This window comes from Mirounga angustirostris, unplaced genomic scaffold (assembly GCF_029215605.1).
Source record: "Mirounga angustirostris isolate CCGP_5_RB_7025 unplaced genomic scaffold, mMirAng1.0.hap1 SCAF_5, whole genome shotgun sequence".
In the NCBI taxonomy this organism is placed as follows: Eukaryota; Metazoa; Chordata; class Mammalia; order Carnivora; family Phocidae; genus Mirounga; species Mirounga angustirostris.
Window position 1 is genome coordinate 173788329 of NW_026991713.1, and position 13983 is coordinate 173802311.

Here is a 13983-nt window from a genome sequence, read left to right on the forward strand (position 1 = left end):
GAAAGACCCACTCTGTCTCATCTCCATCAATCTGAGATTATCCTTCGGACTCACTCATTTCTGGAAAATGTAAGAACAAGAATGTTCCTAGTGTAAAAATATATATTAAATTACACCAAAATTGACTTAGGGGATGCCATAGCTAAGATATCATATGCCACTAGTTTCCTAGGACAGTCCCAATGTACATCTGTTCATCCTACATTATTAAAATATATTCCAGGTAGGGGAAAAAAATGGTCACCTTACCCATCCCATGAGCAGGGCCTTCTCTCTTTTGAGATTGAAAGAAGGACAGCTGGTCATAAGAATTAATATTTAGTGTTTTGCTAATATCCTCAACAAAATCAGGAAGGGGGTTAAGTTGTTCCAAGTTCCACGTGTTAATGTTCCTTCCCCCCGCACAACACGTACCAAGTGCCTTTCCCTCCCACCATTCCATACTCTCTACATTCAAAGATTTGGTACAATCATGTGTCTTCTTTTCAAATAATGTATTTTTGTCTTCCAGAATATCCAAGGTGACAACTAAGCAGATAAATTAATCCTCCCTCATGTACACAAAAGAAGACCCTTTCTCTCCTGGCTGCTCTGCCTTTTTAGGTGAGCTACCTCTTCTTGGCTGGCTCACTGGGGTTGTAACATCATACACCTACCTCAGCTTGTTCACTGAGTAACTCAACAGTGGGAATTTGGCTCTGTGGCAGCAGCAGCTGGAAAATGTTGTGACAGAGTCAGAATCCCAGCAGCTGTACTCCTACTTACTCTTTCAAGATGATGGTCTTGCCTTTCTCTGCCTCCTTCCTCAGGTTCCTCACCAACACATCTCCATACTGGCCAATGATGGAGAACATCTACACACAAAATACAACACCACCTGAAGTTAAATCTGAGAATCAAGTCCTAGGATGACATGGCTTTCACAAGCATGGAGCAGTGATTTGTAATAACAAATCTTATCATGTCTCTTGTAGGACATGAAAAGACCATTTTTAGGAAGCCCAAATTCAGCAGACTACCCTTTAGAGATGGACTGTGATTTTATTTCCTACCTGCCCCCAGATGCATTCCTTAACTTTCTCACTGAAAGTCCTCTTCTTTTCTTACCTCCTTGAGCTTTCCGCTAGTGAAGGTTGGAGACAGCAATGTTCGCATTCTCTTCCATTCTTCATCCTCAGACAAAGAGATTGCACTTTTCATAAATCCCACTGGACCAAAACACTAGAGTCAAAGAAAAACACAATTTGCCCTACATAAGTTTTGGAGGTCTCAAAGGTTGTGGAAATTTTGTTAAACAGGCAGAAATTATTCAACAAATATTTAGTGATTATCAACTTAGTAGTAGGCCCTATGGTAGGTTATTAACAGATACTTACCCCAAATGCCTAGCCTCCCACAAGGTTGAGGACACATCCAGCCACCTGATGTGGTATGGGAAAATTTGGCAGGGAAACTACTCCTCCAGGGGAATACAGAGGATTAACACCTAGTACATTCTCCTAAGCTGTGCAGAGTAGAATTGGATTGGTAGAAGGCAGCCAGATAGCCTGGAAAACTGCATGTTGCCTCAGACCAGTTCTGCCTTTACATATATCCACAGCATGAGAAATGGATGTCTTGATACGGTGATTTTTTTTTTAAAAAAAAATTGTAATTAACACTAAAAAGATGAGGAATCTATTTGCTCTTGTGAAGAAATGATACAGTAATATGGAAATCTCTTGTCCCTGTATTTTCCCCAAAGGGACATAAGGAAAAAGAGAGAAATAATTCTCTCTTCAATATATCATCTTGGGACTGGCCTAGCAAGTCAACCAGTTTGAGTATTTCTTCCATTTTCCAAAATTATAGTTTGTTTTAAAATGGATATCTCCAAGGCTAAAGTTAACAACTCAGGGAACAACAGATGTTGACCAGGATGCAGAGAAAGGGAACCCTCATACACTGTTGGTGGAAGTGCAAACTGGTGCAGCCACTCTGGAAAACAGTATGGAGGTTCCTCAAAAACTTAAAAACAGAGCTACCCTACAATCCAGCAATTGGACTACTAGGTATTTATCAGAAGGATACAAACATAGTGATTTTAAGGGGCACATACACCCCAATGATTATAGCAGCAATGTCCACAATTGCCAAAATATGGAAAGAGCCCAGATGTCCATTGACAGATGAATGGATAATTAAGACATGGTATATATATAATGGAATATTACTTAGCCATCAAAAAGAATGATATCTTGCCATTTGCAACAACATGGTTGGAACTAGAGGGTATCATGCTAAGCGAAATAAGTTAATCAAAGAAATCCAATTATCATATGATTTCACTCATATGTGGAATTTAAGAAACAAAACAGATGAACATAGGAGAAGGGAAGGAAAAATAAAATAAGATAAAAACAGAGAGGGAGGCAGACCATAAGACATGCTTAACTGTAGGGAACAAACTGAAAATTGCTCCCAGGGAGGTGGCTGGAGGAATGGGGTAACCAGATGATGGGCATATAGTAATGAAGTAATGAGCACTGGATGTTGTATGTAACTGATGAATCACTGAATTCTACCTGTGAAACTAATAATACAGAACATGTTAATTAAATTAAATTTAAATTTAAAAAATTTTTTTGTCATATGTGTGTTTTGTTTTTATTTTTTCCCACATAGCTTTTTACTTTTTTTATTACGTTCAGTTAGCCACGGTATAGTACATAATTAGTCCTTGATGCAGTGTTCAGTGATTCATTAGTTAACTATAACACCCAGTGCTCACCACAGCACATGCCCTCTTCAAAACAAAAAATAAAATGGATACCTCCAACACCATTTCATGATAAAAACTCACAAACTAGGAAGAGAAGGAAAGTTCCTCAACTTAATAATGAGCATCTAAATACCCTACAGCTAACATCACCTCAGTGAGGAAAGACTGATATTATGTCACTAAGATGATGGAACAGGACACTCCAGCCTCTGTCACCCCACAAAGAACAACAATTAGACAGCTATCCACAAACAAAAATAGGCCCAAGAGCTTAGGAGTCCATTTAAGAAGTTTCAACAACAGAGTGGAGAAAACTCCTGAGAATAACTGTGCAAGGAAAATAACTTCATTTTGCCCGCATCACCCCATGACCCAGGCCAGCACTGCTCAGCACCAAGAGGACACTCCCTGACTGAGACAGTTCCCCTTCCTGGGGAACAGCAGAAGGGTGAACGACTATTAGCCCCAGCCCTTCAGGGCACAGCACAAATGACCTGTTTTGGTTTCAAACCTCCCAGAGACTGGCATGGCTGACATCTAGACACAGCTAGGAACAAAGAAGGGCAGGACTACCGGCCACCGGGCATGAGTGACCATGTTTCTCTGTGTCCTGCTCTGCAGAAGACCCTAGCAGCCTCAGCGGCTGAGGAACCAATAGCCAGCCGAGCACTGTGCATCCTCTAAGATTTTGCTGCTGATAGTCCCCCAGGTTTTCACATTTGCAGACTCCAGCTGCCTCAGTCCTGCTGTGTCCCATCTGTACTCACTGGAGTTGCCTCAGCCGTGCCACCACCAACACTGTGAGCCCCAGAATCTACACCACCAGCCAGTCTGGCCTCTGTAACTCAGCACACGTACAACACCAGCCCAGGCCCCAGCAGCTTTCAGGTGCCTGAGGCCAGGCCTGACTCCTGCCACTGCACTGCCACATGAGACCACAGCTAAACCCTGAAGCTGTGCACCTTCACACGGCCGGCCTGAACTCCACTCACAAGCCCCCAGCTGCTGCGCATGCACTGGCTAGCCCTGAAGCCATGTGAGTGCACACAGACAGCCCAGACACTCAAGGCTCCCTGTGTGCCCACAGGCGGACAGTCCCCACCACTGGCACTAGCTCTGTTTTGGGCGTGAGCCTGCTTTCAGCCACGACAGATGGGTGTGTGCATAGCACCAACTCTTGCCACCATTCTCCTTCCCCAGCCTCCTGGCGCTGGATCTGGTGGTGCTGCTGAAGACCCCAACAGCCACTGCAGCCACAAAGAACCCTCCACGGCTCTTGCTGCCAAGGATCATGCAGCTGCTGAAGTTGTGGCCCCCAACTGCCTGAACCAATCACGCCCTCCTGATTATTTTAAATTGTCCAGTCAGAGTGAGGTACAAAAATGAAAAGAACTGGGGGACAAAGCCTACAGGACTTAGGGGATACCAACAAGTGAAACAATATTCATATGATGGGAGTCCCAGTAGGTGAAGAGAGAAGTGGACAGAATGCTTACTGAAAGAAACAATGGCTGAAAACTTCTCAAACCTAGCGAAATGTATGGAAATCTTGGGACATGAAGCTTAAAGTCCCCAATAACACTGAATCTGAAAAAGACTTCTCCAAGAGACATTATAATAAAACTCAAAAATTAAACCCAAAGAAAAAGTCTTGAAAGCAGCAAGAGAAAAGGAGCTCATCACATACAAGGGAACATCGTGGGCTGTCAGTGGATTCCTCAGCAGAAATCGTGAAAGGCAGAAGACAGTGGGTGATTTATTTGACGTGCTGAAAAAAAAATACCAACGAAGAATACCTTACCCAGAAAAACAAGGCTTTCAGAAATGAGAGAGAGATAAAGACATTTCCGGACAAACAAAAGCGGACAGAATTCATTACCACTAAGCCTGCCTTACAAGAAATACTAAAGGGAGTCCTTCAAGCTGAAAAACAAAAAGGGCACTCACTAGGAACATGAAATCACATGAAAGTATAAATCTCACTGGTAAATACAAATGTATAAATTCAGACACAGTGATATTGTAAACTGGTGATGTACAAATTACTTACAACTCTAGTTAAAGCTTAAAACACAAATAATTTTAAAAACTACAGCTAAAATAATTTGTTAAATATACAATATACAAATATGTAAATTGTGACATCAAAAACATAAAATTGGTGGAGAAGGAATAAAAGCATTGAGTTTGGATGTAAACAAAGTTAAGTTCTTATCAGCTTAAAGCAGACTGCTATATCTAGGAGATACGTTATGTAAGCCTCCTGGTAACTGCAAAGCAAAAACATAGAGTAGATACAGAAAAGATAAAGAGAAAAAAAATCAAAGCATAGCACTGTAAAAAAAAACAAAAACAAAAAAAACAAACCAACCCATGAAATCAAAAGAAAGATGAGAAGGAGGAAAAATTGACCTATGAAACACCTGGACTAACAAAATGACAATAGTAAATCCTTATCAATAATTACTTCAAATGTAAAGGGAAAGATGAATGGATAGAGAAAATGAAATATTACTAAGCCTTAAAAAGGAAGGAAATCTTGCCATTTTAAGCATGGATGAACCTGGACAACATGGACAACACTCTAAGGGGACTAAACCAGACACAGAAGGACAGGATTTGCATGATCTCAATTATAAGTGGAATCTAGAAAAATTAAGTCAAGCTCAGGAACAAATGCTAGAATGGTAGAGGCAAATGGCAGAAATCAAATGGTACAAAATTTCAGTAATGAGATGAAAAAGTTCTGGAGACTGAATATACTGCATGGTGATTATAATTATTTTTTTAAAAGATTTTATTTATTTATTTGACAGAGAAAGACACAGCGAGAGAGGGAATGCAAGCAGGGGGAGTGGGAGAGGGAGAAGCCGGCTTCCCGCTGAGCAGGGAGCCCGATGTGGGGCTCAATCCAAGGAGCCTAGGATCATGACCTGAACCGAAGGCAGACGCTTAACGACTGAGCCACCCAGGTGCCCCTGGTGATAATAATTATTAATAATGTACTATATATTTGAAATTTAAAAGTAGATTTTACATGTTTTAATACACACACACATCGGGGCGCCTAGGTGGCTGTCATTAAGCTCTGCGTTTGGCTCAGGTCATGATCCCAGTGTCCTAGAATCAAGCCCAGCATCGGGCTCCCTGCTCAGCAGGAAGCCTGCTTCTCCCTCTCCCACTCCCCCTGCTTGTGATCCCTCTCTTGCTCTCTCTCTCTCTATCAAATAAATAAATAAATACCTAAAAAAAAAAAAATACACACATATACAAAGAAACTCTGGATGGTGATAGATATGTTAATTCATTTGTCATAATCACTTCACAATGTATACACAAATCAAAACATCACAGTTAAATATATACAGTTTTCACTATATATATATATATAAATATTTAAATGGTAAAAGACTGAATGCTTGCCCTTAACATCAGGAACAAGACTAAATGTGTACTCTCACCACTCTTATTTAACATCTTACTAGAAATCCTAGCTAGTGGAATAAGACAAAACAAAGAAATAAAGGCATAAGATTGGAAAAATAAAAATAGGAGTGTCCCTATTTCTAGTTCAGGTGACATAATTGTGAATGTAGAAAATCTTAAGGAATATAAAAAAGAACACCTCTGATTCTAATAAACAAGCTAAGCTAGGTTGTAGGAAACAAGATCAACAGAAAAATCAACCCCGTTTCTATATAGTAACGAGAATATGTCAAAGCACAGTAAAAACACAATAACAACTATAATCACACAAAGAAAGTGAAATACTTTAGATGTATATTTAACAAAACATATATGGCTTTCCTGTGCTGAGAACTAAATGTTGGTGAAAAGAATAAAAGAAAACCTAAATAAGCACACATTGCATTCATAGATTGAAAGACATGACAGGAAAAATACAGATTTTCCATATATCGATGGATAGGTTTAAGTCATGTATTACAAAATCCCAGCAAATATTATGCAAACATAGATAAGCTAATTCTAAATTTGTATGGAAAGGCAAAGGAGCTAGAATACCTAAAACAATTTCAACAACAATAACAACAACAAAGGGGAGGAATCACTGTTCATGATGCTGAGACTTACGATATGGCTACAGTAATCAAGAGAGCCTGGCATTGGTGGAGGGAGAGATACAGAGATCAATGAACAGAACAGAGAATGAGAAACAGACATACACACATATAAGCCCAACTCAATTTTGATACTGCTACAAAAGCAATTCAATGGAGGACGCATAGCCTTTTCACAAATGGTGCTGGAGCAATTAGACATCCATAGGCCAAAAACAAAGATCTTTGACCTACACTTCACACCTCACAATTAACACTAAAAATTGACACAAAATGGATCACAGACTTAAATGCGAAACATAAAACCATATAGGATTTACATCATAAATATAAAACATAAAACTATATAGTTAAATGTAAAACAAAAAAGTAAATACTTGGAGAAAATCCTAGGGACTTAGGGCTAGGTGAAGATTTTTCAAACTTGATGCCAAAGTCACAACCCATAAAAGGATAAAAGGATAAATTGACCTTGTCAAAAACAAAACAAAACTGTGTGCTCTGCTGAAAACCCTGAGATAATAAGAGACAAGCTCACACTGTGCCTATAAAAGAATAGTAAGAGGGAGACTTTTTGGTGATGGAACAGCCCTGTAACGTCACTGGGGTGGTGGATACACAAATCTACATGTAAGATAAATATTCAGAGAGCAACACACACACACAAATGAGTGCACATAAAACTTGAAATCTGAATAAGCTCTGTGGCTAGAACCAGTATCAGTTTCCATTTCCATACTATATTATAGTTATGCAGGATATTACCTAAGGGGAAATAGCCTGAAGGCCACAGGACATGGAACCTCCCGAGACACCTTCCTATGAATCTAAAAATATTTCAAAATAAAAGCTATATAAATCAATCCATCAATCAGTCAGTCTGTGAATTAAGACTAAACCAATGCCTACCCGCCGGTTTGTGAAGACAGAATAACATTCTTTCACTAGTACTGTTTTGATCATGTCCGGATCCGTGATAGCCAACACAGGCTGTCGCCCATCATAAAACCTGTGTGGGGAAAATAGACCTGATTACACTTAACATGACAGTTTCTGCAGTTGCAGCCATGCCTGGAAGTCTAGACTTTTATCCTGATGGTACCTAATCCATTCTCTGAGATCATGGTTAGAAAAAACATTAGAACATTTATTAAGTCTAGGTGTGCACATGGGTATTTCCTGGACCATTCTCCATAATTTTTTATATGTTTAAAATACTTAAATATTTTAGAAGTATTTCTTTTTTTTTTTTTTTAGAGTTTTTTTATTTATTTTTTTGACAGAGAGAGCGAGAGAGGGAACACAAGCAGGGGGAGTGGGAGAGGGAGAAGCAGGCTTCCTGTAGAGCAGGGAGCCCAATGCTGGGCTCCATCCCAGGACCCTGGGATCATGACCTGAGCTGAAGGCAGACGCTTAACGACGGAGTCACCCAGGCATCCCTTTTAGAAGTATTTCAAACATTGCAAACAATTTATGTATATTATCAAAAAGGAAGTTAGGGTGGTAAATAACTGAAGGCAAGTAACTTATCTAAGAACAAAACAATAATGGAGAGTCCGCCTACTTAGTCACTAAAAATTATAATTTTAAAAATACCTCAAACACATTAAATGCATTGGAGAGAATATTAGACAAAATTATAGACACAGTAATCAGAAATATGTAAGAGGTGCCTACAAATAAAAAGACTTGGAATGCTCAAAAATGATGGCAAAATTATGAATTATTTCTTTGCCCTATTTACTAAAATAAACATCCTAGTTACATTCTAAAAGAAATATTATTTTAAATATTATAGAGGTCCTTGATAGCATTAGGTCAGAAAAATTTGAAACAAAAAAACCAAAGAGAATAAAGAAATACAGAGGAACATGTATAATTCATTTTGGACATATTTTCTTTCCATTACATATATTTATTCTTATATGTGGGTCCCAGGTGTGAGTTCCTTGGACTTCCTGTAGGTGACATCCCCTAGCAGCAGGGCATGCCGACTTTTGCACGTCTCACACAAAGTTGACTCTTCATGTGTGATTCATTCCTCTCCAGCCATTCCTATCCATTCCTATCCTATCCTATCTTCATGTGTGATTCATTCCTATTCTTGACTGACAATATGGCCTGTTAATGGGAATCTGTCACCAGCATGAGGTTTACTCTAAGCTTAATCACACCACCCTTTGGCATTTTGTTTTCCACAATAAATCATTTGCATTTACTAGAACAAAATGAAAGATTTCCCACAAGTCCTCTATTCCTCCTTTGATCTCATAGAGGAATTTCAAATGGTTTCCATCACATCTAAAAATGGATGAGACCACTACACTAAATGCTACCCATCTCCAAAAAGTATTCTAACACTCAGAAGTTTTTAGTGGGAAATGAGTACATTTAGTGTTGACGCAGTGATAGAAGTTACTGAGGTGGCACCTTAGGTCTGCTCTCCCAGCAGCCTGGTCAAATTTCTTGGATGATTCCCCTCATCCCATCATGTTTGTTCAAAAACATGTGGGTGGACAAAGGACAGTGCTTTGGGGTTACCATACATATTCACGATCTCACACAGTCCTAATATTGCTTCCACTACCAGTTAAATTCAGATTCTTGGGACCCACCCCATATCCTCCACATTCAGCATTCTGGGGGATGGAAACCAAGAATCTGCATTTTTAACAAGCTCTCCCAGGTGATTCTTACCCACAGCCAAGCATGAGAACCATGTACTAAGGACAGAACTGGGGCCCACGATGTAAGACTGGCTTTATCCAGAGCTGACCAGTACTGAATGTGGGAAGGGGCAGTGGAGCTGAATCAGTGGTGATCCAGAGATCTGGGTTCTTTCTATGCCATCATATAGCTTATGGCCAATGCCACTCAGAGACGATGGTTTCTGAGGACGTGACCAGAGAAAAGAAAGGTATGGAGAGGTACAACACTGGCTGTGAGCAGCCCAGCACCACACTATACCTCTCCAGGCCTGATTCACACTTAGACCTGCACACCTGGTGACACCTATGGGATCCCAGGAAGCAGAGGTTCCAGAAGCTTTACGACAGCAGGCTTCAACCCAAGGAGATCTCGACTGAGACTGTTCACACCACGGGGGCTTCATCATAATAAGTCTATCCAATGGAAGTTTCCAGAATACTCACCCCCAAAATCTTCCATACTTTCTAAAACATTTCTCGTCAAAACCAGAAAAACCCTGCAAGAAGAAACAAAACATATTACTAATCTAAATTTCCTGAGCCCTACCTCCTACAGGGACGAAAAGGACTCAGATCACATGAAATGCAGCTTACTACCTCTCACTGGCAGTCAGAGGGAAGCTCTTATCACAGGTGTCTTACTAGAAAGAAGAGAAAACAGAGGATATTGAAATGGAAAAATTCAAGTCCCTCTTGAATCCTCTCCAAGTATTGCAGATACTGAACAACTTACCCTGTCTGTGAGGACTACAGAACCTCTGAATTTCTGGCCTGTTTGGCTTGTGTCTGTGTTTTCTCTAAATCTCAGAATCCTCTGAATTATTACCTCAGGGCCACTTGGGAAAACTGGAGCTGAGGGAAAGTCAGTGTGGCCTGCACTCTCTGAACCCCCAGTCAGCATCCTGTTCATTGATCTCAGGAGCCCTACTAGAATTCCAGGGGATTTAGGAAATTAAGACACCAGTGACCTCTTTTAGTCTAGCAGATTTACAGAAGTCTAAGACATGTTTGTTGAGTGAGTAAGTGAGAGATGAGTGAATGAATGACAAGTTGGACTTGACTTCCAATCATCCAGCAAACACAGAAGAGGGGACCATGCCACCACTCCACAAAGGGCAGAACAAATTAAAATACTTGATACGAGTTTTCACTTAAGAAAAAAACAACAAAACTTCCTGTCCCTAAGTTTTAGCTGTGATTTTGATGTTCTAACCATGCAAAACAGGGTCTCAGAAATGTGGATCTTGGGGTGCCGGTACTAAGGACTTGATCTGGGAAAAGAGGAAAGGAAATTATTGCTTTTTTGGAAAGAAAAAGTCCAGGAAGTTCTTAGGTGGTAATTGGGCACCAAGAGTCTCAGGAGGGAGAAGTGGGATCTGAGAAACAAGCCTCAGGTCTGGGGGAAAGGAACTCCACAGCAGAGAGCAGCCTGCACGTGAGACTCTGTCTGCTGGCCTTCTGATGTGAGCTCCTAACCTTCTGTCCAGGGGCGGCTGGGCCTCAGACAAGCCATCAGAGCTGGATGAGCCACAATGGCTCTACCATCAGTCTGTGTGTCCGCTAAAACATTCCACTCAGTACATTTTCTTTTTTTTTTTAAGATTTTATTTATTTGACAAAGAGAGACACAGCAAGAGAGGGAATACAAGCAGGAGGTGAGCAGAGGGAGAAGCAGGCTTCCTGCGGAGCAGGGATCCTGATGTGGGGCTCGATCCCAGGACCCTGGGATCATGACCCAAGCCAAAGGCAGACACCTAACAACTGAGCTAGCGATGTGCCCCAGTACATTAATTTCTTCTTTATTTTTTTAAAGATTTTATTTTTATTTATTTGAGAGAGAGAGTGAGAGAGAGAGAGAGAGCACAAGAGGGGCGAGCAGGAGAGGGAGAAGCAGACTCCCTGCTGAGCAGGGACCCCCGATGCGGGACTCGATCCCAGGACTCCAGGATCATGACCTGAGCCGAAGGCAGTCGCTTAACCAACTGAGCACCCAGGCGCCCAGTACATTATTTCTTAATAATTTTGTCAAAGTATCTCTTTTCTAGTGATTTTGTATGAGCAGTTCTACCTTTGTGTGAAAAACAACACACACATACACACAACTCGTTCAAAGATTAAAATCTGAAGTTAATAGACAAGCACCATCTCCCCTCAGCAAAACTCCCTCCCTGCTCACCCAGAAGGTGCCTACAACGAAGGTAGAGAAGTAAAGCAGAGAGCTCTGGGTCAACCTCTCAAATCCCAAGAGATGTCACCATTAGCAAAGGGTGAGTTAGAGCTTGGAAATAAATGCAGGGGGTTGGCAATTCTTGAGAGAATTCAAGTATGTGCAAATTCCCCAAAGGTGAATTTGAGCTGCCCAATAAACTGAAGTTCCAGAGCTATCCAGCCAAACAAAAGGCTACCCAGAGCTTGTACTATGAACAGAAAAGTCTGACTCTAGCATACACAGCCTAATGGACCACTAGCGTGGACCCCCTTGATGCTCTTCTCCTCATACCAAGTATGATTATGCCTTCCTGGGAATCTGCACCTGCCAGAAACAAAAGCCTCTTCTCGATGCTCACAAGCTAGAACATCAGGTCCTGGGTTGAAGCAGCCAGAGAGCTGGGCTGCCCACTGAGGCAAACCCTGAGGCTCCTAACAGCAGACAATAGAGCCCTGGGGTAGACCTGGCCATGTGCTGGGTGGGGCCTGTGACACCACTTCTGGGAAGTCTGAAACCTAAGCACTTCCTCCTGAGGACGAGCATATTTACAATGAAACTAAGCTGGGATTGACAATCATAAGAAGCAAAAGAGGGAGCTCAAGCAACTCACCTTACGGTAGGCCAGAGCAGTTCCCACAAAAGGCAGAGGTGTTGGCCCAGGAATTCCCAGCTTCTTAAAAAGTCCATGTGTGGAGGTCCCATATCTATAAAGTGAAAGAGAAAGCCGGGTCACAGGGATGGTGGAATAAGTGCTGAGGCTGGCAGTCACTGACACAAAACTGGAACAGGTAAGAAGGGAGGTAACATGTAGGCAAGAAATAGTAAGAGCAATTCCAACGGCAATAATTACATTCACTCATTATCCGCTTTTCCACCTCCACTAGGACTCACAAAAAGTAAGGATGATTAGTTAAGAGCAGCTGAAATCCTCATGGTCCCAATCCTAAAGTGAAGACTCGTGAGTGTTTCTACACTTGAGAGCTCCTGAAAGGTTCATGCTGATTTCTTCCAGGAAATTCACTCATGCCTATTTAGTAAATGACTCTTCCATGATTTTGGAGATTCTCATTCTAGATGGAAAGATGAAAGATTGTTTCTCTCCTATGATGAAGAGATTTTGCTTAATTGCATCCACTCAAGAGCTGAGGGTTATGGATAACTTAGAATGAAAATGTTCATACGGTTTGCTCAGAGACTTCTGTGTTTTTCCTTCCTTGTAGACCCTGTTCATTGTAGGATATGGTCCTTCTTATATCTATCTTCATTGGGAGGGTTTGAGCAAGACCGTATTCTCATTGCTATACAATGAAAACTGTGTTCAAGGCTCCACTGGCCTCACTGAAAAGTGAGATGTTTTCAGCTCCACCCAAGTCTCTGTTGTCAGGCACTCTGGTTCTCTTAAGCTGAAGAGGAAGGGGACTGAATCATATGTGCCCTAAATGATACCATATAAAAGAATCAGTAAGGAACCATCCATTTCCAGACCATTCTTCCCCTCATGGCATCTGATCCTTCAACCTGAGATACTCACCTGCTCAGCACACCACCAAGTACACTTATTTTCTTCAAGATGGTCACTCACAAAGCAGTTAGTTTACCAACTCTGTGCATCAACTTTCTCAGAAACCCATTATGGATGGTGCTCCCTATGGTAGGCCTGCCTTCACTCATCTTTCATGTGTCATGTATGGAAACCCACAACTGCATCCTTGCAAGACTTCCATTTAGGTGTTGCTGGGAGATGGCAGAGTGGAGTGAAAAGAGAGGATGAGGAAAGAGGCTGCCAGCAACCATTTTAACCATAACTTGTTAGGCCTACAGGGCTAACCCCATAGAGGCAGATTAGGAAAGTATGGTAGGAAAGGATGCTAGGTAGAAATGGTTACATGCCCCAAAAGTCTTTCAGCTAACAGATAGGGGGCCTTCCAAAGTCCAGATATCTCCAATTGACAGCAGAATACATATTATGCAACATAAAATGAGTCATGATAAAATGTTCCATAGAATGGAATGAAAACCTTGTCTCCTCATCTCTGGAGACTAGCCTTCAAGACAGTACAGTTTCCAAATATTCTGTGCAAATCCAGCAAATTTTGTATTATTATATAGTTAAATAAACCCACAAAATTGCATGAAAGGACACGTATTGAGGGACCAGCAGAGGGCCCTAGCAAGGCCCAGCTGAGTGTCTGGATCCATCCTCCAGAACAGTTGGACATATGAGTA

General features: G+C 41.3%; 1 protein-coding gene across 1 annotated transcript in view; it reads right to left on the bottom strand.

Moving 5' to 3' along the window:
- Window positions 1-13983, bottom strand: part of LOC123841656 (cytochrome P450 3A12) — a 35414-nt gene that overhangs the window by 18859 nt on the left and 2572 nt on the right. The window contains exons 2-6 of the mRNA XM_064593272.1: window positions 12368-12461; window positions 9993-10045; window positions 7750-7849; window positions 1108-1221; window positions 766-854 (exon numbers count right to left, since the gene is read on the bottom strand). Of these exons, the coding sequence (XP_064449342.1) occupies window positions 766-854; window positions 1108-1221; window positions 7750-7849; window positions 9993-10045; window positions 12368-12461 (450 nt within the window). The remainder of the gene's footprint in view (window positions 1-765; window positions 855-1107; window positions 1222-7749; window positions 7850-9992; window positions 10046-12367; window positions 12462-13983) is intronic.